Here is a 24,404-nt window from a genome sequence, read left to right as displayed (position 1 = left end):
CGGTCCGAAAATTCACAGTCCATTAATGCAGGTAACGGGATGTGTTGTCGGGGCGGCCACTTCTCCTCCCTCCCACCCCTTGCGGTCCCCCGTCCCCCACCCAGCCGGGCTGCTGTGCGGGCCAGCTGCCGACCGTTGCACCATATAGCACGCAGGCCGAGCTGACACGCGCGCCGCCAGCCGTTTCCGGTACCCCCACGCGCCGCCCGGAGGACCACCTGCGGGCCACGCCCCCGGCGTCGGCGATTGGCCGCTGCGCGCGCGACGGGCAGTCGTTGGCCGGACGGCCGTGACGTCACGCACGCCTGTTGGCTGCCGCAACCCTGCACGTGCTGGCAGCTAGCGGCCGGAGTATTTGGACTGAGCGCCTCGCGGAGCTTTAGTCATTCGAGGAGCGACCGGCGAGTCGGTAGGACGTGTAGAGGAGGGAGACAACAGTTCTTGTCAGTATCCCACCGACCGCGCGCGCGAGTGTGTTACGCAGCATAGTACGTGACAGCGACGAGTGTGATTTACGTGTGCAGTGCGCCCTGGTGCTTATGGACGTGACCCGGCTGGACCGCTCCGTATCGTGTGCCACGATGCCGCGGTCCTTCCTCATCAAGAAGAAGAACTACAGCCACTGCCCGCTGAAGAAGAGGCCCGTGCACGACTTCATGATCAAGGAGGAAAAAGGTGCGTTGCCTCCGCTGGCGCTGATGCTCTTCTCATCGGATCTCTCTGGTCTTGCCTATATTCGCTTCTGCGTCATCTCGCTTTACTTCTCCACTCTGGACTGCTTGTCGCATGACGTTTCTGCGACAGCCTCCTACAACTGTGGGCCTATTACGAGCAAATGCGCTCAGTAGCGTTGTATAATTTCTCTGTTCGGGCTAAGTGACAGTAGAATTTCTGTGGGAGTCAAAACAGCTAATAAGATTGTAATTATTTGATCCATCGGTGCGTCTGTTTCTGCAAGTAAGAGCACAGTGCTGTGTCCCATAGTGAGAATTATGAAGTTTCCTACATATACAATTTGAAATTACCGTAAATTTTGGCCTATTAGGTTACTTCGTGGACAACAGTGTATTATAAAAGTTATATCTCACATTACTGACCGTAGCTCGTAATATTTCTTATTGCTCGCTTTTCGCGAAACGATATCGTCTGCTTCTTGTTCGCCTGGAGACTTCAGCTGAGAACGATTTCGTTATGAAGCAGAAAAGTTGTTCACCTACAAATTTTGCACTTATTTCCAGCTGATTTCGAAGCCTTTTACGGCATCATCTTCTGGTACTTGGGCACAGTTATCAAAAGGATAAACAGTCGCAAGTAATTCCTGATACTCTACCACAGCACCCTCAAGACTCCACAGTTTATTTTTTAGGAAGTACAGTCTTGATTGTCGTTGATAATTCGTATCTACTTACACTTCCCCCTCCCGTTCTCTCGTTTGCTGCGCGTGGAACATCTGGTGCTCGAGCTCAGTCACGATAATCCATATTGAGACTGCGTTGGCAGCTACGCTGAAATCGGCAAAGTTCAATTGACGTATTCTCGCCGCGCGGGCTGTGTGGACTCTCGTGAGCTCGCGATTAGCGGCCGGTGAGGGGCGTTGCATATGGGCACAGATGTGCAGCAGCCGACGCCGCACGCGTGCGCACTTTCACCGTTGAATCACGCCGCGGCTGCGGCACCTGCAGCCTGGCGCGGGCGGCTACTGTTGCCAGCAGCGGCCGGCGGCGGAATTGTTGTCGTGACCTCGATCACTGCTCTGCTCCCGGATACGGCGTAAAAATAGCCTCGCCAGACCATCCGCGCTCGCAGCGTGCAACTCGGGATTAGTTCGCACACGACCGCTGCACGTAATTCTTGCCCTCAGCTGTGTTCTGCCTTCAATATCTTTCGCAGCATTAGTGTTCTCTTTCGCTTGGCCCCTTTCCGCGCCCAATAGGTTTCAGATTTGTAGCTTCTTGCATTTCGCCACTCACTTCGTTACGTGTTCTAGCGTAGCGTGCTGATGAACGCAACAAGTGACTGTTGGCCTAGGTCGGGAGCTGCCGGACATGTTTTCCTCAAAGCCTTCTGCGATTCTGATACACGAAAGTTCTTTGGCCTTGGAGCCGCAAAGATGTATCATTGTTGAATCGCTGAGCTCTTGCTACGATATAATTGTCCTAGTCCTCTCATTCCTGGATGTTGCTACGATGTGCTTCTGACAATTAACAGCTGTTTCCCCGTTACCAGATTTACTCTATGTTCATTTCATTCATTTCTTTCCCTGTCACTATAGTTTACGAAGGACATAGCCCAGACGATCAGTTGTGGTATATCTTAAGAAGATAAAGCATACGTAGGCCTACTCGCTACCTTATTTTTGATCACGCAGTGCTTCTCGTGACAAATCGCGGAAAACATTTCTTTTACACATTAAGTGTATTCGCCGTTGCAAATATGGACAACCATCATATGTATAAAGGAATGACGGCAATGAAAATGTGTGCCAGGCCGGAACTCGTCACAGCAGTTTTCAGCTGATGGTGTCCATATACGCAACGGCGAATACATATAATGTCTGTCTTATCAGCTTTAGTCACCACAGTACTTGTTCCTTCGCACATGCATGCCTTGCGTCGTACTTCTGAACAACACAGCACTGCAAAATCGTATCGAATGTTTTTATCAGTAGCATAAAGTAGCCCGTTCTTTAATCCTGCCTGCCTTGCCATTTCTGTAAGCTTCAGATGGCGTTCAAAGTGCCGTTTGGCATCTCTACTCCCGAGATGTTAGATGACAGCGGATTTTTCTGTTGACATTTGAATATTACACTGTCAAGATATCGTGATCTGTCGTCTTTGTACTTTTTGCAAATAACATGATATTCGTGCTCTGTTCGTTGGCTGTAAAAGTTTGGTTCCTACAGCGCGTTCTTTTCTGACCTAAGATAATGTGGTATCGAGAATACGGTAGTTGGCTTGTTATTCTATAGCCTTAATCACGACATTCATGCCGTCAATTGTAAAATTTCTAGTACAATTTTGCTTTTTCTTTATTACTAATGTAACGTCGACAGAAAGTTCAGAGCTAAGTGAGACATGAATAGTGTCGTCCATAGAGGGAATACTACGGCAGTTGTGGAATTGCTTGGTGAGGACATAGTTCGAGCAATTTAACATTCGACTCCTGTAATTCAGTAACATATAAGGAGTGCGTGTGTCTAATTTGAACGCTACTTTGCTCTGTGGAAATAAAACTCAGTTGCTTTTTCCTATTCCTTCTATGAATGCATGTGTTCCACGAACAAACGAGGTAAAATTGTATCTCATGCTTGCAACGGTAATTGGACCTAAGCTTTTGAAACAGTTTAGCTTCGATACACAGACTCCGGGAGAGGGCGTTTTTAATAAGTACTGCACTTACTGTGTTCGAACGTACAGTCCAAGTCCGCAGGGCGTTCTGCTCTATTTGTGGCAGGCGGCGAGGGTCTCAATTAAGCAGTGAGCTAAACTGCTCGCTGTGGATATGGCTTGCATTAAGCCATCATCCTTTAGAGTATTCGTTCGTACGACAGTTAAGAGAAGCGAGCGTGGAGATAATTTCGCTTTCCGGACAATCAATCGGGTTGCTGGCCGCGCCGGAGATTACGTGTGCGCCGTGTAATTTCGTGTTCGGCTCTGAAGAAGACATTAACTTCGGTGGTCGTAATAGGTAGGCTGGCGGGCGCACGTGGCCAACTGACCTCTCCGCGGCCCGTCGGCGTCGGCGCGCTAAGATGCGTGAAAACGCCGCGCCCGGGACGCGATCGACGCCCCCAGAGACCGCACACGTCGCCGGCGCCTGACCCCGGTCGCCGGGCGTCATTACGGCCTTAGCAACACTTCTCCGCCCGTCGGCTCTGTACGAGTCGCATACCGCCCCCGTGCGTCGAAGGATAAGCCCCGACTCGATGGCTCCCATTCCTTTCTCTATCAGCCAACAATTACGGCAGAGGCTCCATCTCTCTGGAGAGTTGAGATTCGTCGGTATAACCGACGACTGCCCTCAATTATCTCGTGGGGACCTTATCAAATAAGGCCCACTTACTGGGAATAGTTCAACGATAATATTTTGAGTAATGTGGTAAAGGGCAAGATACTTTTAAAAATATTTGATACCTTGAGTGAGCTATTCTATAACAAAAATCGGAACTGTTTCGCATTAACTCATAGCAATTCCTTTGCCTTTTTTGCGTATTTCTTAATTTCCTACAATATTCCGCGCGACCGCTACGGTCGCGGGTTCGAATCCTGCCTCGGACATGGATGTGTGTGATGTCCTTATGTTAGTTAGGTTTAAGTAGTTTTAAGTTCTAGGGGACTGATGACCTCAAAAGTCCCATATTGCTCAGAGCCATTTGAACCAACCTACACTATTTAGCTGTTCATTTCTTTCGTTACGTTGTTACATTATATTGAGTGTTGAGACCATCTAACGTAGTTTATAGATCGCGTCATTTCCTCCTTATGTGCACTGTAGTTTCCATGACGCGGGTAAAAAAAATTCAAGTCGTCTTCAACAATCGTACTAGATCCTGAAGTACATATCGCACCCCGGCAAGAACAGAGACGTTAACTCATAAATGCATTGCTTCGAGAAATTTGACGTAAAGAGTTAACTCTATAAAGTTAATAAGATTTCTTTACATTTCAGGGAAGTCTTCTTGGCAGTGAATTCCATCACATTTTTCGTTCAAGTTGGAGCACTTCACACGTATTTTTCAGTGACATAAATTAAAGATGCCGTTTCGACACGTCGCTATTCTTGACTGTGTGCGATATGCTGTCTGGACTGAGCATTTCCAGCTTTGTCTTTTTAGCCAATTAGTGCTTAACCTATAGAAGTGTGTTGTTGCCTCTCAGTTTTTCCTATCTTTCACAGAATTGATCTTTCGTATTCTTGAATCACATTTTTTATTTATCGAAGTTTCACTCTGTTTCGCTTTTCGTACGTTCGGATTTCGCCATGACACTGCATAAGCGTTGCTGTTTTTTTTCCCAGCTATGACACTTTTTACCTCGAAACGACTGTAACAGGAATGAGTATTGGAGTTATTGATTTGTACGTTTGTGATGTTACCTGGTGCTGCACGGTTAAGCTCAAAGATGAGTTAGTGCTACGCGTGAAACGCTTTTATTTTTAAATTCTGCAATAATGTCACTCCTCCGATTACGCTCTGCCACTTTGATGGTTTACGTTGCTTCCATGCGGACATGTTGCCAGCGCAACATTTGCGAGAACAATATAACCTCTATGGTTGTGAAACACGTATGTTTCTTTTGTGCGTTAGTACTATGGTAATGTGCGCTGCTACTAACAATTATCGCAGCCAAACTGACTGTAACTGTTTTCCTGCTGTCGTGCTGATGAAAAGAAATACAATGCGCACTCATTAATTCAGGGTAGCTTCGCGAGATCAATGATGCTACTAGGGGTTAACAATAGTGCGGTCTTGCAAACAATTACTGTATGTTTGCTCTGTTGCAAACCTGAACGGCTGAACCTTTTAAAGGGACCCTGCGCTAATCTCTCTCGACTCACAAGTCTTATCTCCTCAAACACTGTTCGCACCATCGCCGATTTGTAGTGCTGGACTGTTATTCCTGTGGTGGCAATTGGTTACTAATTTAACAGAGCGTAAAATCTCATACTATTTAAGAGAGAGCTGTTGAGAAACATTCTATTGTTAATTACCTCACGGACATTGATAACTCAAAAGAATGACATTTTCAGTTGTTCCCAAAAGTCGGAGCACACAGTTATACGAGCTTCAAGCATCAGGCTTCCTTCATTTGCACAGCCCCGTATGTTTAACATCAGCTGTTCTGATTCTAAAGCGTCTTGAAGGCTGTGTAAAGTGTATATGTGTGTATCACTACATTTCGTTTCTTGTTCGTTAAAAAACTTAACTTCTCATGACCTTTTATAGTAAAAAGAAAAAAAAGTATATCGACGGCATAGTTCTAAGGAGTTCGGGACGTGTATGGGTCGATATGCTATTGCCCGCGTGGCAGTTTGTTCCAAGCTGTGTGTAATTTTATCACTGAACTGAAACGCGTAGCCGAAAGTATAACTCTTTGTTGGCAACAGTAGACTGTTAAAGAATAAGGGGGTACTGGTGAATGGATTCCATGATTGTAGTCAGCATTCATAAATAAGTGGAAAATACTTTAAATTTCTTGATCTTTCCTTCGTTGAGGACCACAGTCATATGGGATTTTTTGAAAGAAATTTCCGCCATTTGACTGTCAGTTTATCGTTTATTTTACACACAAATGATTTCGGCTTTATAGCAATTATCAAGTGCATGTTGAAAGGTTAAAACGTTTCAACATGCGTTTCAGAATGACTACAAAGCCGAAATAAAGAATGTGTAAAATAAATGAACGGTTGACAGTAAAATGGCGGAAATTTAAAAAAAATAAGGTAAAAAAAAGCTTTAATTTTCATTCGCCATCTTCTGCGGTATGCACGAAAGTGTGTGACTTTTGTCTACTAACGAAATACTGGTTTATCAACTCGACATAGAACTGACGTGCGATTTTTGGTCAATAACGGATCATAAATAGCTCGACACGAAAATAGAAGCTTCACTGTTGCAATGAAGCAGTTAGAATTTTTTGTAAAACGTTTGAAATAGGTCCTGAGTTTTAAGAGGTGCACTGTGCAGCATGTTCTAGCGTAATTTACTAGAATCGTCTCTTAACTTGTGTGATATTCAGTGTCTGTATTAAAGAAGTCTTCCTGGTCATATCGACCTAATGATTACGCGGATTAAGCGTCATTGTCTGGTCGAAAGCTGACCCGGTGTGACCTTTCCGCAGACATCGTTGTAGCCGGTCAGCACACACGCGATGAAAGCTTTAAATGGCGCCAGCTGTTTCTCTTTCACAATACCGGAGGAGTCAAAACTCTTTCACGCCTTTCCACACGGTTTCCGCGTCGCAGTAGCCAGTGACGGCGCCTCGAGAAGCTGAACATATTGTAGTGTCTCCCGGCGGGAACTTGTTCTCTGGAAAGTTTCCGCCCGCGCCCCATCTGCGGCGTAGTCTACGAGGCGTCTAGAGGCAAACCGGGGTTTTCTCTTTTCCGAGCGAGCGCCTCGGCGGCAAATCATATTTGGAGTAGTCGGCCGAGATCACCGCCTGATTGCGTTTGCGCAAACGACTACATTACGCCCGGCCGTCCCGCGTGTCAGCGGCGGAGTAAAAGGGGGAAAAAATCCGGCGGCTTTCACCGGCCGTTTCGCTAAGTGCCTTTGTACCTGCTCGCGCTTCCGACCCTGGGTTTGGTTCCATTGCGTCACCACTGAAGCTGTGGGGAGTTCGTGTTTGACTGAGAAGTGGTACTTAATTTTAATACATTCCATAGACAAGAGAACAACTGCAGTTGTGAAAGTCTGTAGACGCCTTATTGTTATACTTGGGAGTTAACAAAAATGGTTCAAATGGCTCTGAGCACTAAGGGACTTAATATCTGAGGTCATCAGTCCCCTAGAACTTAGAACTACTTAAACCTAATTAACCTAATGACATCACACACATCCATTCCCGAAGCATGATTCGAATCTGCGACCGTAGCGGTCACGCGGTTCCATACTGAAGCGCCGAGAACCGCTCGGCCACACTGGCCGGCGGGAGTTAACAGATAACAGATGAAAGCGTAGTCTAAGTGCCCCCCTTTTCAACAAAAAAAAAGTTATTCTAGAAGCAAAGACCACCTTGCGCGCCGTAACTGTGTGCAGACTCTATTGCGAAAGGCAGGCAGGCGTACAGATCGCAATGCTTTAAGTTTCGTGGTTTCCACGTTGCTTCGATTTCGGGAACATGAGAATCAGACCACAATCTGTGTTCAAATATAGTGCAGCAGCCCAGAGGTGTTTCATTTTTCGATGGAAGTGCCCTGGTATTCGGGCGAGTGTTTAAGACGAGGTGCGTGAAATCCCTAAGTCCAGACGAAGACATGAACGCAAGCACCTCTAGGTCTATTGAATTAGTTCCTCAGGTATTCCTGCTGATCTTTACTTCTGTCGTTCTGACAGACGATAAAGACTTGGCTAGAGTCCTCCTTCAATTTCATTTTCTGCTTCACATGTTCGAATCGGCAGTTCTTTGCAGGGAATGCAGAGTATTTCAGTCAGGAGTTATTCATTTTACGCGACAGAAACCTTCCAGCGCAATGTTTAGTTCTTTGGGCTACCGTGAAGGTTTTTAAATGTCAATATGAGATAGTACAAGATCATGAATTACGCGTATTGTCCGTTCGCTAATACATTTTTCCACATCGTATTTTATACTTTTTGTGCTTTCGCTGATCGGTCTTGTCCAACAGAGCTAATATTCTATCTGCATTGAACTCGATCTTAGGCATAAGTATGCAGCGTACCCGAGAAATGTTGCGGCAGTCTTCGTGGGATTGTTGAGGGTGCTTAGAGGAACAAGTAGAGGATAGGAACCCATGACGCAAAACGTCATGCAATGACGCAACAGAGCATCGAAGTTACAGGCGCCGGCACCTACCATGTCATCCCTTCGGCAGAACATGGCTTTGTATGCTGAAGGATTGTACTCGGAACGTCTCGCAATGTTGTTTGTAGTGCAGTGGTCGCGACTGATAGCCACGATCGTCAGGACCTAGCTGCTGCGTACAAAGGCTTTGTCTCCTATGAATGCGATGCTCTGTTGCCTCGATGGATGGCGGTTTCAGACATGGGTTTCTCCTTACAATTTGTTTCTCTCCTGAAATCCTCTAAATGTCCAGTGTTTTTCGAAAAACAGGAGAAAAATAAACTGCAGATTGAAACACATGTCCCGCATTCCACCAAGGCAACAGAGCATTGCATTCGCAGGAGAAGAGGCCTGCCCACGCAGCAGCTAGCTTCATCTTCTCGATTGGCGTTCGTAGCCATCAGTCGCGGCCACTGAATAACTAACAGCATTGCGAGACGTACCGCCTCCGACCCGTCATTGTAGAAAGTCACATTTGCTGCCGAAGCGGTGGCCTGGCGGCAGTGCCGATGCCTGTACTTTCGAAGCTACTTACGCCTTTGGATGACGGACCTAGCTATCCTCAAGACGCTCTCTACAGTTCCTCGAAATTTGTCGCAACATTTCTGGAACACCCTGTATCCGTTCGTCGCCACAGAATTACTCGTTTCCAATCGGTTGCAAAGATGAAACCTCCAATTACGAAAGTGGTACAAATGTGAAGAGACTGTTACGAAGTTTATGTGACTGAATTTCATTGAGGAATTCGTTTTCGAAAGGAATTAGTTTAAGTGTTTTGTTTTTACAGGAACGCTTGTATGTCGATTGTTCGGTATTACAGTTTAGAAAGTGTAAGGGATGTCATCGCGCGATACAAATTTATATAGTTCTCTACGCTGTGGACTAACTGCAGTCGAGTCGACATAAGTTGTTGCCAGCTCTCATCGACGAAGAGCGAACGGCTGCAGGCGAAAGCAATGATAGTTGTCGATAGCGCTCCGGCATCACTGAGGCATTGCTACAGTGACGTTGACAAAATTGCACGATGTGATAGGTTGCAGTAGGCGCTCGAAGCTGCCGCGCCCGGCAGTGCAACTACCAGGTGTCTTCTTACAGCGACTCGGCTAGACATTTTTGAAGTGACCATTTCGGGCCGTCTACGTTTGCGTATTACAATTCGTGTTTGTTTCCGTTTAGCAGATGAGGACAATTCGGAGCCCGAGAACCTCAGCACGAAGCCGCAGGACCTGAGCGTAAGCTCCGCGGCGGCGTCTTCGACGGGGCCGCCCCAGCCGCAGCCCCAGCCGCCGCCCCCACCGCCCACGCACACGGTGCACTGCCCCAAGCCGCTGACGCCGCCCGCCGCCGTGGCGCTCATCTCGGCCGCGTCCGCCGCCGCCGCCGCGGCCGCCTCCAAGGCGTCGACGCCGCCGCCGACGCCGCCGTGCAGCTCCGCCGTGCACCAGCCGACGCCGGTGGCCGGCCACCACTTCCTGGCGAGCAAGGGCGGGCCCCTGGAGCCGCTGAGCCTCAACACCGCGGCGACGCCGTCTCACGCCGACTACCTGCAGCCGTGGCACCACTACCAGCAGGCGCCGCCGCCCTACGTGGGCTGGTACCCGCCGCACCCCGCCGACCACGCGCTCTTCCACCCCGCGGCGCACCACCATCACCACCATCACTCGCACCACCACGCCCAGCACCACCACTCGCAGCCGTACGCGCCGCTGCCGTTCGCGCCCGTGTCGCCCCCGGCGCCGCCCCCGGGCCCCGCGCCGCACGTGTTTTCGCCGGTGGCGGTGGTGGCGCCGCCGCCCAAGCTGTTCCTGCCGTACGCGGGCCCCGCCGGCCTGTCGCCCACCTCGTCCTCCAGCAGCTTCCAGCAGCCTCCGTCGCCCGAGGACCTCAGCTCGCCGGGCAGTGTGAGCAGCGCCAGCAGCTCCAGCGGGGGCGGCAGCTCGGGGGCGGGCAGCGGCAGCAAGAAGAGCCGCGCCCCCAAGGAGGCGGCGGGCGCCGGCGGCCGCTACGAGTGCCCCGACTGCGGCAAGGCCTACTCCACCTACTCGGGGCTCGCCAAGCACCGCCAGTTCCACTGCAGCGCCGCCTCCGGCGCGCAGGCCGTCAAGAAGTCCTTCAGCTGCAAGTTCTGCGAAAAGGTCAGTTTCTTTCCCATCCTACCCACTGTTTTAGTCGCCCGCAAAAATGTGTGATACAGTGGTGGCTTGTAATATTAATTACGACCGCTTTCGTTCATTGGCCATCCTCACGGTAGAAAAATTACAGTCACAACACATGTCCTACCATATTTGATGAATGGAAACGTTTGTACCTCACGGCCGTGATGTAATCCAGGACAGAAAGGTCAGTATCGGTCGTAATGTCATCTGTCTTCTTTATTGCATTGCAGATCTAGATTTCATCCGACAGGGCAGCTTCACCAGTGCTTTATTCGTAGTCGTGTATACTGAATGTAATTAACGACACATTCCGATCTAACTCATACATGCCTGAGTTAAATGGAATGTGTCATTATAATTACTTCCAGTTTACATGACTAAGTATAAAGTACTGACGATAGCTGCCCTTTCTGTTGAACTCAAGATCTGCATTGCCACAAAGAAGACAGATGACATTACGACCAATGCTGACCCTCTTTCTGTCCTGGATCACACGTGATACTGGTCTTCATACACGAAGAATAAGTCAAATATAGTCAAATTTTCTAAAATAATATCATAACTTTCTACTGCTAAAGCAGCTTGACTTGATAATCGGCATGCAGTGCACCCTTGCTTGTTACTGATGGAGCTGTGCTGTTGTAGTAGCGGGAACTTATTATCACTATTTTATACGTTTTGACTATGATCAAGTCTTCGTTTATGACATATGATTGTAATTTTTCTACTGTGAGGATGGCCAGTGACTGAAAATGGTAGTAATACTTAAGCGTTACAAGACAATTGCGTCATGCATTTTCCTATTATTTACATTATGTTAACTGTCGCCTGAAAAATATGTTCGTACTGTTTTAATGTCCGTCTGCATTCATTAATATCATGAGCCACTGATGACCGGAACCTTCTCGGTATCTGCGTTGTTAGATAATATCTTCGTATTCCTGGTGTTGTTTTTAAAGGAGAAACGGCCAACTTACTTGCGCATTGAGGCAGGGTAGCTTGCTGTTTATGACCTGACTATGGTCAGTGTTCAAGGATGTGTCAGAAACTATCATTCGAAGCAGAGAAAGTCCAGTAATGAAATGCATACCTGAAGAACTATGAGCATTTCGATACTGTTAAACAGATCTGCTCTACTGCAAACCGTTTGCTCTCCATATTTTGAGAGGCAGCAGTATGGTCCAAAACGACAAAAAAAGTCCAGTAAACGGGAGCTCTAATGTGCATAACTTAACAGCTATCAGCACTACTTCGTCTTCGCTACTTTGAAACACGTCTCTTCTACTGAACATGTTTTCATAACAGAGCCCATGTTCGCTAGACGTTTTACTTCGAATGATCGTTCCTATCATATCGCTGAATATTGACCGTTCCTCCTGGGACACCCTGTATACGTAACAGATGTGCCGCATACGCACCACTTGGGCTACACACTCGTCCCATGTTGCTGTCGAGGTGCTGTAATGAAGTGAGCAGCGCATGTTTTTACTAACCGCTGCCTGTCAAAGTAGATGCCACCTTGCTTAAATTTTGTTTATGTGACATGTTTCAAGGGATGGAAGTTATTGCACAATCATGGGAGCACGAATAGGCTATATCGTCGCGGTAAGTGAGCTCGAGGGACGTCTTTTCTTCCCCGGCGTAAATGGCTTTTTTTCCTCGAACATTCTCTGAAATATAATTTTGTTCCGATGGCAGCGGGCTATTTTTTATACAGTAGTAATAGGGCAAATTAAGGGCTGTGTGGGACGAACCAAGTTTTGCTGGAGAACCATCCTTACCAATGATAGCGGAATAAAAGCAATTGATGAAGATGGCATTTTTTATCACGTCCCACATACGATGGACTCTTGTGGTAAATGGTGCATCTATTGCCAGGACAGCGTGATCACGTACTTACTCTTGTCGTGTCGCATAAACGAAATGTCAGCAAGGTGCCAACAAATTTCGATCAGTCACAAAAAAATTTAAAAAACTAATTTTGCTGCCATAACGTTGGAAATTGGCGGCGTCAGTTGTGAAACATTTAGTTTTGAACAATGAAGGCTTTTTTCTTCTACTCAGTAGTGTTCAGTGTTTCATTTGTTATCGATTTCTGAGCAACTCTACATTATCAGGCACTTTAGCGCCGTGGTTGCTTCGCAATCAGTAGCAGATAAATTAAAACGGCAAAGAGTGAACTCGCAAACTGCGATTATGGTTCCGCATCAATTGTGGAATATTTCAGAACAAATGAAAATTTGTGCCGGACCGGGACTCGAACCTGGATTTCCCGCTTGTCGCGTGCGGTCGCCCTAACTTCGATTAGTCGAGTAGCCCCCCCCCCCCAGGAGAGACCCAGATCTCCATTTGTCTTCGTGTCTTCATTCCCTTGTACTCGCACAATATTGCTGTGATTTCCGCACCGATCAACAGCCGTATTCAAATCAGAATGAACTCGCAAATTGCGATTGTGCTTCCGCATGTTGGCGGTAATGTAGTGCGAGTATAAGGTAGTGAAGACACAGGATATATGGATATTTGAGCTGTTCTTGTAGGAGAAGTCGTTAAGACGACAGCTCGCGATAATAGGGAAATCCGGGTTGGAGTGCCGAGCCAGCACAAATTTTCATTTATCCGAAATAGTCTACAGCTCATGCACAATCATAATCGCAATATGCGAGTCCATTCTTAAGTGTATACGGCTATTGATAGCCAATGCTGTGTCACACTCCACTTTTGTCATCAGTCTTACGACTCGTTTCATGCGGCCCGCCACGAATTCTTCCCCTGTGAAAACTTTCCCATCTCAGAGTGACAGTTGCAACCTATGTCCTCAGTTTATTTGATGTATTCATGTCTCTGTCTTCCTCTACAGTTCGTACCCTCTACGATTCTCTATAGTACCATGGCAGTTATTCCCTGATGTCTTTAACACATGCTCTATCATGTCCTTTCTTCTTGCCAGTGTTTTTCATATACCCCTTCCCTCCAATTCTTCGGGAAATATCCTCATTCCTGACGTTATCAGTCCACCTGATTTTCAACTTTATTCTGTAGAACGACGTCTCAAACGCCTCGTTTCTCTTCTGTCCTAGGTTTCCCATATTCCATGTTCCACTACCATACAGTGTCGTGCTCTGAACATCTATTATCAGAAATTTCTTCCTCAAATTAAGGCCTATGTGTGATACTAGTAGACTTCTCTTGGCCAGGAATGCCCTTTTTGCCAGTGCTAGTCTGCTTTTTATGTCCTCCTTGCCCCGTCCATCATGGTTATTTTGCTGCCTAGACAGAAGACTTCCTTTACTTCGCCTACTTCGTGATCCCCTATTCTGGTGTTAGGCTTCCCGCTGTTCTTATATCTACCAATTCTCATTAGTTCCGTTTATCTTCGATTTACTCTCAATCCATATCCTGTACTCATTAGGCTGTTCGCCAGCCGCGGTGGCCGAGCGGTTCTAGGCGCTTCAGTCCGAAATCACGTGGCTGCTACGGTCGCAGGTTCGAATCCTGCCTCGGACATGAATGTGTGTGATGTCCTTGGGTTAGTTAGGTTTAAGTAGTTCTAAGTTCTAGGGGACTAATGACCACAGCAGTTGAGTCCCATAGTGCTCAGAGCCATTTGAACCTGTATTTCTTCTTCACTTCCACTGAGGCTTGCAATGTCGTCAGCGAATTGTAACGTTGTTATCCTTTCACCCTGAATTTTAACCCCGTTCTTGAACCTTCCTTCTGTTTCCATCAATGCTTCTTCGCTGAACAGTAAACGATAAAGATAGCTGAGTAGAATTAGTAGGAGAAAACACTTCATTCCCCTTAAGAGAAGTACCGAGCGAGGTGGCGCAGTGGTTAGCACACTGGACTCGCATTCGGGAGGACGACGGTTCAATCCCGCGTCCGGCCATCCTGATTTAGGTTTTCCGTGATTTCCCCAAATCGCTCCAGGCAAATGCCGGGATGGTTCCTTTGAAAGGGCACGGCCGACTTCCTTCCCCGTCCTTCCCTAATCCGATGAGGCCGATGACCTCGCAGTTTGGTCTCTTCCCCAAAACAACCCAACCCAACCCTTAAGAGAAAATCAGTGGAAACTCTAGGCTGGAATATCAACAGTGTAGGAAAAGACAGATTGCTCCTTACCGTAGAGGTGACACGTTAATTTGCAGGCAGGCCCTCTTAAGATACTTACCCATAAGCGTGGCGTTCTGGTCCGAGCGGCTGGTGTTGGCAGCCATGTGTGCGTGAGATGTGCTTGCTTGTGTGAATGAGTGGTATTTCTGTTTCTTTTACTGACGAAGGCTGTGGCCGAAAACTTTTATGTTAGTTTATCTTAATTGTGCCTGGGAAGGTGTCTTCTTTACAGTAATTAGCAATCCGTCTTTTCCCCAATTACTCATATTCCATAAGAGAAAAGTGACAGTATGGCTCTAGAATGGACATATTTACAGTCCGAACTATTAGAAAGATGCAGAAATAAGCTAGAGTGTGTAGTTAGGCATTTACTCGAGTGCTCGTGGTTCCTAACGCGGTGTCTTCTGTTGTGCGCAGGTGTACGTGTCGCTGGGCGCGCTCAAGATGCACATCCGCACGCACACGCTGCCGTGCAAGTGCAACATGTGCGGCAAGGCGTTCTCGCGGCCGTGGCTGCTGCAGGGCCACATCCGCACGCACACCGGCGAGAAGCCCTTCTCGTGCCAGCACTGCTCGCGCGCCTTCGCCGACCGCTCCAACCTGCGCGCGCACCTGCAGACGCACTCCGACGTCAAGAAGTACTCGTGCGCGCTGTGCGGCAAGACGTTCTCGCGCATGTCGTTGCTGTCCAAGCACGCCGACAGCGGCTGCCCCGGCGCCGGGCCCGGCGTGGGCGGCGGCGCCGGCCCCACGTCGCCCGCGAGCCAGTCGCCGCCCCCGCCCGCCCCCGCGATGCACCTCGACGAGCGCGTCAACAGCGCCACAGCCGTCGCCGCCGGCTACCACTAGCCGACAGAGGCACTCTGCACTCGTCAGACGCGAACGTGCGTCTTCCTGTCCGCTGTTTCGCCTCCAGTGGTTTGCGAGCCCCGAGGTGAACAGACGCTCCACGGCCGACCGCTGCCGCACCAGTTACAGGAGGGACAACTGGTACACCATCTCCAGCCGTCAGAACCATCATCACAGGGCAATGCTCCACCAGTTACACGGATACCAACAAATGTTGCATCTCCCGTCTCTTAAAAACTTTGTCGCCAAGTCCTGAAATTCTGCGAAGATCGACTACCAGTCGTCTATTTGACAAACATTAAGATATAATGTGTAACCACCGATTTCCACTACGGTTGTCTGATGCGCCTATCACTCCACTGCATTTCGTTCAGCTGTAGCCCATTTCCCATTTGTTGAGCCCATTTCCCATTTGTTGACCAATCCTGGACACCTGCTTCAGCCAGAGGAAAATTTATTGCTGGAGTCCCAGAAAGAGCCAAAGTTTCACCAACTCCATGTACCTACACTGCAACATTCCCTGCCTATTAAATTCTGAAGGACTTGGCGCACACGAAGCAAGCGGACGATGGTGATCTACTTTACGAGCTCCAGGGAGCAGAGTGGTTGAATTACGGATCGTGTTCCAGTGTTTTGAGCCGCAGCGCCGGCGTTCTGCCACATAAAGATGGTTAATGTAGCATGATAAATGCACCTGTCACTCCATGTATGCCCATTTCTTGGCAGCATATGTCGTTTAAACTGTGTAAACATGTGGAAAACTGCCTGTATGCGCTTAGAACGTGTCCGGATGCCTCGGCGGTAGTCAGTCACTTTCTGTCCACAGAAAACCGACCGCCCAGGCTCATAACTCGTTCTAAACGATCGTATTATTAAGATGACCTTTAACGAAAACTCCGTGGGGAGTGTGTCGATTTACGTAACTGGTGCCTTGCCTTACCTGGCCTACATTTGTTATACATATCTGGCGTTCGCGGCGCCATTTTATCGTTTACAGGAATCTCAATTTCTGTAACTCCAAGGTCTTCCACCGGAGCTTATATCACGTACGAAGTGCCTTTAAGAGTATACATATCAGAGAGGAAACTCTGAACTTTTATACATATACTGCCTTCACCGAGATTTGGTGATCTATTTTATAATCGACTATTTTTGTTTATATAAACTACAGTTTCCCACCGCCCACCGAGCTCTTTGTCTTCGGGAGAAAAACAGTAGCTTATTGTATCTCTTCCACAGTCGACATTCCACGATATATTTATTTTTTTATTCCTCTTTCTCTGTCGTTTGCACGTGGCTTGTGTATAGCGTCGAACGCGTGACTGAGGGATCTGCCACTGCACGTGCTCTTTTCCCTCTTCGTCACCACTACTGGTACCGCACGCCCTGTTGCCTCGCCTATTCCTACTGCCCCACCGATAGACTGCCAGCCAGCCAGGCGCGACGCGTGGGTTACTCCCAGACGTTGCTGCTGATGACGCATTGTCTCAGCAGAGCGAAACGCCCGCTGCGGACTAGAGCACACCCCGCCCACGCGCCACTAATAATCGTTCTTCCTGTCGTGTGCGCACCCGTGCTGGCTTTCGCGCGGTATCCTCCCTTTGTTTACTAACGAAAAAAAATCTTAAAACATAAAGGAAGTAAACTTATTCCAAAAAGACTGATCTTTTGTAATTCTCCATTTCTTATTTTGAAAAACGGATTGGTGCTTTTTTTTGTCGACCGAGACAGAGTACAAACGATTAAGCGGCCTAACTGCTGACGCCTGCCACTTCTTTCCGCTAAATCTATTACTTTTAATTACCACAACCATTCTGTCCGGCGTTCTTTTATTTTCCACGTACGATGATGCCATTGCAATTGTTGTAAGTCATTATTTTGTAAGGAATTATAATTTTTTATACATATATATATATATTTTTGGTGATCTTTTCTTCGTACTCTTCCTTCTCTAGCACAAAACTGCCAACTTGCACGTCCCTATGTATATAGCCCTTTTGTATTATACCTTTCTGACGCCATTTCTCGTTCTTGGTGTTTTAATCTGTCTTTTGTATTTAAAAGTAATGTTATTATTGACGAGGTTATGCCCGCCGCATTATTCGCGGCGGAGCATGCCATTATAAAGCTAGTCATGAAGGGCGAAAGGAACTTTCGTATTAATTAAAAAAGGAGAGCTGTGTTTTTTATAACGTGTTATGAAAAGTTGAAATAGCCCTTTTTGTGGAGTGCCATTGGCATCTATTTTGTATCATTCATACAGATTTATATTATAAAACAGATATTTTATACGATTGTAATAAATATGTTTTTAAACATTTATGAATGTTTATTTATTTGTACCATACAAGTTTCCGTTCCTCTTTCCCCGATTTAGCCATTCCTCAAGAAGAACAAAGAATTGGTTATTAAAAAGGAGTGTCATCACCTCTGACAGACTCGTAGGCGTACCAGATGCAACGATGCCAGCGTGCGCTAATTGCATTCGATTTATACTCCGGGGGCGACTTCAGCGCTCCGACAGGTGTCCCAGCATGCCGAACAGCCGTATACTTTTATTGCAATAATTAAATGCAGACCATTGGCTAATCCCTCCGTTGGTTCAATTAACAGCCGTCGTGTTGGACCGGTCACGTTTTTAATTTTCGCGGAGCTGCTATAAAAACTGTAATGTAACGCCCGCCATTGCTCCATCGCTGTGTTTCACACTTTAGTAACACTCTCCTCTTCGGGTCGTATCCCACTCGGCTTTCGCTTCATGCGCGCAGTAAAAAAATGGTTCCTCTCAAACGCGACCGTGGAGTGTGTTAGACAAGCTAAATAGTCACTTTGTGTTTTGGTAAACTGCAACACATTTTCGACAATTTTGAAATGTTTATATCTTCTGACTTAGCAGTGATTCTTTACACTATAAAGAACAACAGCGTGCGTTAATCGTGTGCTGGTGAGGGCTGAATGAACACAGTTTCGTGTTAGTGGACTCATTCCATTCTCTTTCGTCTTGAAAAGTAAGGTCATGATTTCTGTAGGCTGCCTTCGCCGTGAGGTTTGCTTCAGTGTGATGTAACGGCTAACGACTGCTAAACCTAAAGCACAGGGAAAAGCCTTCCAGTATCGATAAGTATCGTGGTATAATGTATCCAGCAGAAGATTCTATATATTTAAAGTCGCATTTAGCATTTTACAGATCAAACACACAGATGCGAAATTATCAAGCCATAATAAATTAAATTGTAATGATCACAAGGAATACTGGTTACCAAGTGAAAGAAAGATCAAATTGCAAAATCTTTTATTTAAACTGGCCTTTCTGTGCGGACACCTACATTTTTATGTATGCATTTATTTCTCATGCCAGGAAGTAAAAATTACAATTTCTATAGTAACATAATATATAAGAATGGTGATGAAGACTATACATTGTGATAATTATGTGGAATTTAACAAACGCCAGTCTTCTTAACATTAAGCATTTTCCTCATTACATTCTTGTCAAATGTCTGTACTCTGCAAAAATGGTATAGGAAAAAAAAATTACTGACAAACTTATATCTTCTCACTAGCATTACTGTGAGGGCCATAATGAAAAGGACGTTGCAAGAAGTCACATTTAGAAGAAAATGAAATGTGGCCACTTATTAATGATGTGAAGTTTCCATAAGTCACCAGAAAATTTGATTTATGTTAGCTCAACAAAAACGCAGTAGGTGCTGGTATGTTGCAAGAACATTTCTTTGAAGGACTCAACAATTTGTGTAACCACAAATACAGGAATCAACAGATACAAAACGTGATAATAGGAGAAATTCGAACTCGCCTTAGTAAAAGTTAATATGATCTGCTTTTTATGCTGTAAATTCCATCTAACTACACGTTATTATTAAATTCTTTTCGGAGAAGAGCTAAACAAAATTTCATGGGAAGACACAACGTTCAGTTCTACGTACTACCAGGAATATAAATCCTGTTCCTAAGCCTGTATGTTCGTGTGAGATCAAAATGATAAATGAGTTGCATATTCATAATTAGTAACTAAAACATTCAGTAAGTAATTTTGTGAGAATTAGGGAAAAATTTTAAAAATCAAGAATGTTACCTATTCTCGTAAATAGTTGTTCACCTACGAAGATACTGACGACATTTTAATTAATTTTACTTACCTGATACTGAATCACTGTTGGACTAGTCTACCACAGCTAGTGTTCTGTTGTGGAACAATAGCCTGCTAGACGAACAAAAACAGTATTAAACGAAACTAATGTTTCGAAACAACACCAAACAAAATCGTATCCGATTCAGCCTAATCTGTATATCTCATGTAAAATCCTTAGCATTCACATTTCCTGGTGAATACTGGTGCAAAACACCGCGCTTCTGGGAGATGTAAGTACTGTCTCGCGGGATAAGTCACGTAGGTAGCAGCTGAAAGCACGCCTCTCTTCTACAAGGTCATTGTCCTGGTTCTCTACCGAAGGTCATTAAATTTCACGAGGCTCTGGGTCTTCGTCGTTATAGATTTCGGATTTCATCGGAGTTCTCAATATTTTCCTTTATGCACACACACACACACACACACACACACACACACACACACAGCCATAACTCATATAATTCCTCAGCTGATGTTTTCTCGTAATGATTTTTCCACACGACACTCAAGCTTACCTCCTCGCAAAAATTTAAAAAAAGTGGTACGATAAACTCTATCCCTTCACATATTTGTTAGACGAGCGTAAGCAAATGCAGAGAGACTTACTCGAAATGAATGGCAGCTATTTTTGCATGTGGATAAACTCATAAAACAAAGAAAAAGAACCTAATAGTACCGATTACAAGATTGGTGACGAATAACTGAAGCACGTCACATCGCTTACCACCTGAATCCCAACAACATCAAAACGAAATTTTCAAATTCTTCACGAAAGTAAGCAACGAATACGAGAAGAAACATGCACGAAGTGAACCGTGAATGGTTTCAAGGAAGTTGTTTCACTTTGTAAGATAGAATTTTAAAATTTTGCAGAAGATTAACCTTTACTACAACAGTAAGCAACAAATACAAGAAGAAACTGGCAGAAAGGTAAACAATTAATTGTTTTGAGGAGTGATTTCGCTCTGGAACCGCAAGAACACACAGTTTACAACCATCCATCATTTCATGTTGTACATTGTAAAGCAAATTCGCATTTTTCGTAGACACAATCCACATCTTGAAACTTACATGAACTTATAATCCCTAAAACAAATTATAGGCCTAAATAAGAAGCAAAAATGGCCTAAAAATTAATGAATTAAATTACTTACTTTCCCGGTGTACTCATAAGATCCGAAGTACAAACTCAAATTTACGCTTTAATAACTTTAGGTATACCTACTTCCACTGTGATTGATATCCGTATTATGACAACTAGAAAAAAAACAGTATGTAACGATCTCCGACAATCACGTAGCATAGTCTCCGCGCCGACTATTGGTTTGGGATCTGTAAGTGACTACTACTATTTACTACATTCATGAAAGTGCTACATTGTGCCATAGAGTGTTTCTGTCTCGCAACAGCATCTGTGATTAATGCTAAAGCCATCGGTACTTTCAAGAAATAGGCAAAAAGCACTGGTACTCAAAGCGTTAGATATGTAAAAATCAGTATGAAACGGAGCGAGCACGTAAAATCAGTAGTTCGGAAGACATAACTGTTGGAACAGGTGTGTGAAATGCATTGTGTTAGTGTTGCCGCAGAGTTTAGAGGCTTTATCAGTTTGGTACGATCAGATATCGAACTAATTCAGAGGCTCGCTGCGAGTATAGTCATAGGTCTGTACAGCCCATATGAAAGTGTAACGTAGGTTCGCGGGGGACTTAAATGGTAATCTTTGGTAGAAAGGTGACGTTGTTTTCGAGAAATCCTGCTACAGAAATTTAGAAAATCATTATGTCTAGCACAATCTTGTACCTCACTTACGTGTCATGAGAATTCGACATGGGAGGTAAGCTCCTATACGGATGCGTATACTCATTTTTCCACGCTCGAAGTGCGAATGGAATCAATCGTAGGGCCGAAGCTCGTTAATATTGGTACGAATATCTTGCGCCAAGCAGTGCGTAGTGGACACTTAAATGTGACAGCATTGCTTCCAAAACAGTCGCATGCCTTTAATATCAACTTTTCGAAACGGGTGGTTGAGGTGTCTAAATTACATTACGTGTTACTCAATAATAAGATATTCAATGAGTGCACAATGCAGGGAATTGAGCATTGTATCCATACTGGCTGTGTGACATGTAAGCATTCCCGAAACATTGTGTGAGATGGTTACGTCGCCTGAAGAGATAGTCTAGATGTGATTGTTTCACTGAATAGCGTGTGACGCATTATTGGTGAAGCTTCGCGACAAACAGCTTTGCTGGTAGAGATATACTGAAATTCCCTCTGCAACAGAGGTTTCTTGCATGCTCAAAAATCATCGAATCGCCATCTTCATTAACGTTTTCATTTTTACATTACTTTGCTAATTTCACATGATTGTTGGTGTTTATTTACCCCACTTTCTATTGTCAAATTACGATGGATTTTGTATACATCTATTAAACTGATGACAGTGCTATATTAGACTCCCATCCAACATAAACTAAAGAAAGTGGCTCCAGAAACGTCTAATAACTTGTCGGATTTGACTGAAAATATCTATCTAAAGGTTTTCAGAGCAGCTGCCTATCCATTTGGTCTGCAGGCAGCACTTAAGAAGCAGATTATTTTTATTTCTGCCCTAAAACTGTACATTTACAATCTCGTCGATTATTAAACGCAGCGAAAGAAGTAAACTATTCGCTTTTTACATCACAGTACGATTTAAAAAAGTAGCCCATTCGTCACAATGTTGACAGGAATTTATTTTTATTTGCACACGAGTTCTGGTTTGGGTGTTACCAAAAAAAAAAAAAAAAAAAAAAAAAATATGGTTCAAATGGCTCTGAGCACTATGGGACTTAACATCTGAGGACATCAGTCCCCTAGACTTAGAACTACTTAAGCACACGCAACCATGCCCGAGGCAGGATTAAAACCTTCGACAGTAGCAGCAGCGCGGTTCCGGACCGAAGCGCCTAGAACCGCTCGGCCACAGCGGCCGGCTTAGTGTTACAGTTTTTAAGAGTTTTTATGAACGCATGAAGAAGTATAGTAGTTAGAATCGTAAAATTCCCTGTGTTAAGTGGAGTTTGATGCGATTTAACAGCTAGCCGTATTACAGTTTCTAGCTGATGTTATTGTTGTGGTCGTGTGACTATTCAGAACGATCCAGGATCAGGGCGATCGATTACGTCAACAGACGCATGCAGTGAAAAATTTATGCACTGTAGAATTGGATCCGGTATCTTTATATTACAGTTCAACGAGTAGGGACGCCCAGGCAATGAATAAATAGAAAAAAGCTGGATCAAACATCGACTAAGCTATGATCGCCAGAGATCATTATGACACACAGAGTTCCGCCTAGAGCAATTGCAACAGCATTTTGCTATCGTGAATTCATGTAAAAACGAGCAAAAAAATCTGCTTCGGCGTTGGGTCACTTGTTCTCCATGAGAACATTGCCTTAACATCGGAACTGTAACCGAAAAACTACGCATGAGCGATTGATTGTTGTTAGCTCATACTCCCTACATTCAGGATGAGAGTCCAGCAGACTCCGTCTTCTCCCGGAATTGTAACAACTTGTCAGTTGTTTTTCTTTTCTAATTCAGTTTTTTTGCTGTCGTTCATCGAGTAATTCGATAGCTGAACAGTGATGGTGACCTGGATGCAACAGTAAAGCTTTCGGAACATGAAACTCGATCATTGAGATCATGTTGTTGGTCTGTAAACTGATATGATAAGTAAGGGTGTGTGCAAGTAAACGAAACAGCTGTGCCTTGTCGAAATGACTCTTCAGAAGTCAACCTTTGTAGAACGGGCTGACGATCTATTCTTGCCTTGTTCATCGGAAGCGATTCCAGTATTGACCTGAAGTGATTTTAGGAATGTACGGAAAACTTAAGTCAGAATCTCAAAACTGGACCTTCTTGACAGTATCGAATGATCCAAGCTCCTTAATTCTAGAAAATAATTTATTTTCAGTTTCTCGATCGCTGTTTTGTCAATATTTCCGGTAGTGTCGCCTATCTTCATATCATTTACGTTGTTATAGACAGGCCGGTCTTAAAAGGAACACGATCAGTTTCACTTATACAATATAAGTGACAGCGAAACTGGTAATATCTCCATTAAAGAATGGTCACCCGGCGACTACGAGGATGGTCTGCAGATAGGCTACACCGCCTGAATTCCGTAATTTGGAAATAATAAAAACAGCGATCGACAAACTGAAAATAAGTGTGTTTTCTAAAGGAGAATAGCCAGAAGCGGGCATAGCCCTCTTCCTTCTTCTCCCGTGGTGCGATTTCTGCCCTCCTACACAGAACGCTCATTGGACTGGGATCTGATTCGTTTCTCTATCGGAAACTACATCTCTACGCGAGCTGAGTTGCTGCCTTCGAAACGATTGTTGTTAATAGTTGGAAAAAATTTAAACATAGCAACTCTATCTAGCAAGTACTCTAAACACGGGGTTTGTCCGTAACTCATATATATATATATATATATATATATATATATATATATATATATATATATATATATAAGTTGATTGCATTGTGGAAATGAAACCGCATAGAAACGACAATAGCCTGCATACTAATCTTCAACAGTCTGCAATTGTACCTTAACTTC

At 45.2% G+C, this 24,404-nt stretch overlaps 1 protein-coding gene across 1 annotated transcript; it reads left to right on the top strand.

Moving 5' to 3' along the window:
* Positions 1-404: 404 nt before the first annotated feature.
* LOC126263319 (transcriptional repressor scratch 2-like) lies at positions 405-15,637 on the top strand. The gene is made up of 4 exons (XM_049960409.1): positions 405-675; positions 9,702-9,823; positions 9,968-10,657; positions 15,206-15,637. Exons 1-4 carry the CDS (start codon positions 540-542, stop codon positions 15,635-15,637), a joined length of 1,380 nt encoding a protein of 459 aa, XP_049816366.1. The 5' UTR covers positions 405-539.
* Positions 15,638-24,404: the final 8,767 nt, after the last annotated feature.

The sequence above is a fragment of the Schistocerca nitens genome, chromosome 6 (assembly GCF_023898315.1).
Source record: "Schistocerca nitens isolate TAMUIC-IGC-003100 chromosome 6, iqSchNite1.1, whole genome shotgun sequence".
Lineage (NCBI taxonomy): Eukaryota > Metazoa > Arthropoda > Insecta > Orthoptera > Acrididae > Schistocerca > Schistocerca nitens.
Note: the sequence above shows the minus strand (reverse complement) of the source record. Positions and strands in the feature narration are given on the sequence as shown.

Excerpts from the sequence above, each read along its gene's own strand:
- LOC126263319 (XM_049960409.1), top strand. The coding sequence starts at position 540 with ATGGACGTGACCCGGCTGGACCGCTCCGTATCGTGTGCCACGATGCCG. Across the intron at positions 676-9,701 it reads CATGATCAAGGAGGAAAAAG|ATGAGGACAATTCGGAGCCC; the intron begins GTGCGTTGCCTC and ends TCCGTTTAGCAG. Across the intron at positions 9,824-9,967 it reads AGCCGCCGCCCCCACCGCCC|CCGACGCCGGTGGCCGGCCA; the intron begins ACGCACACGGTG and ends GCCGTGCACCAG.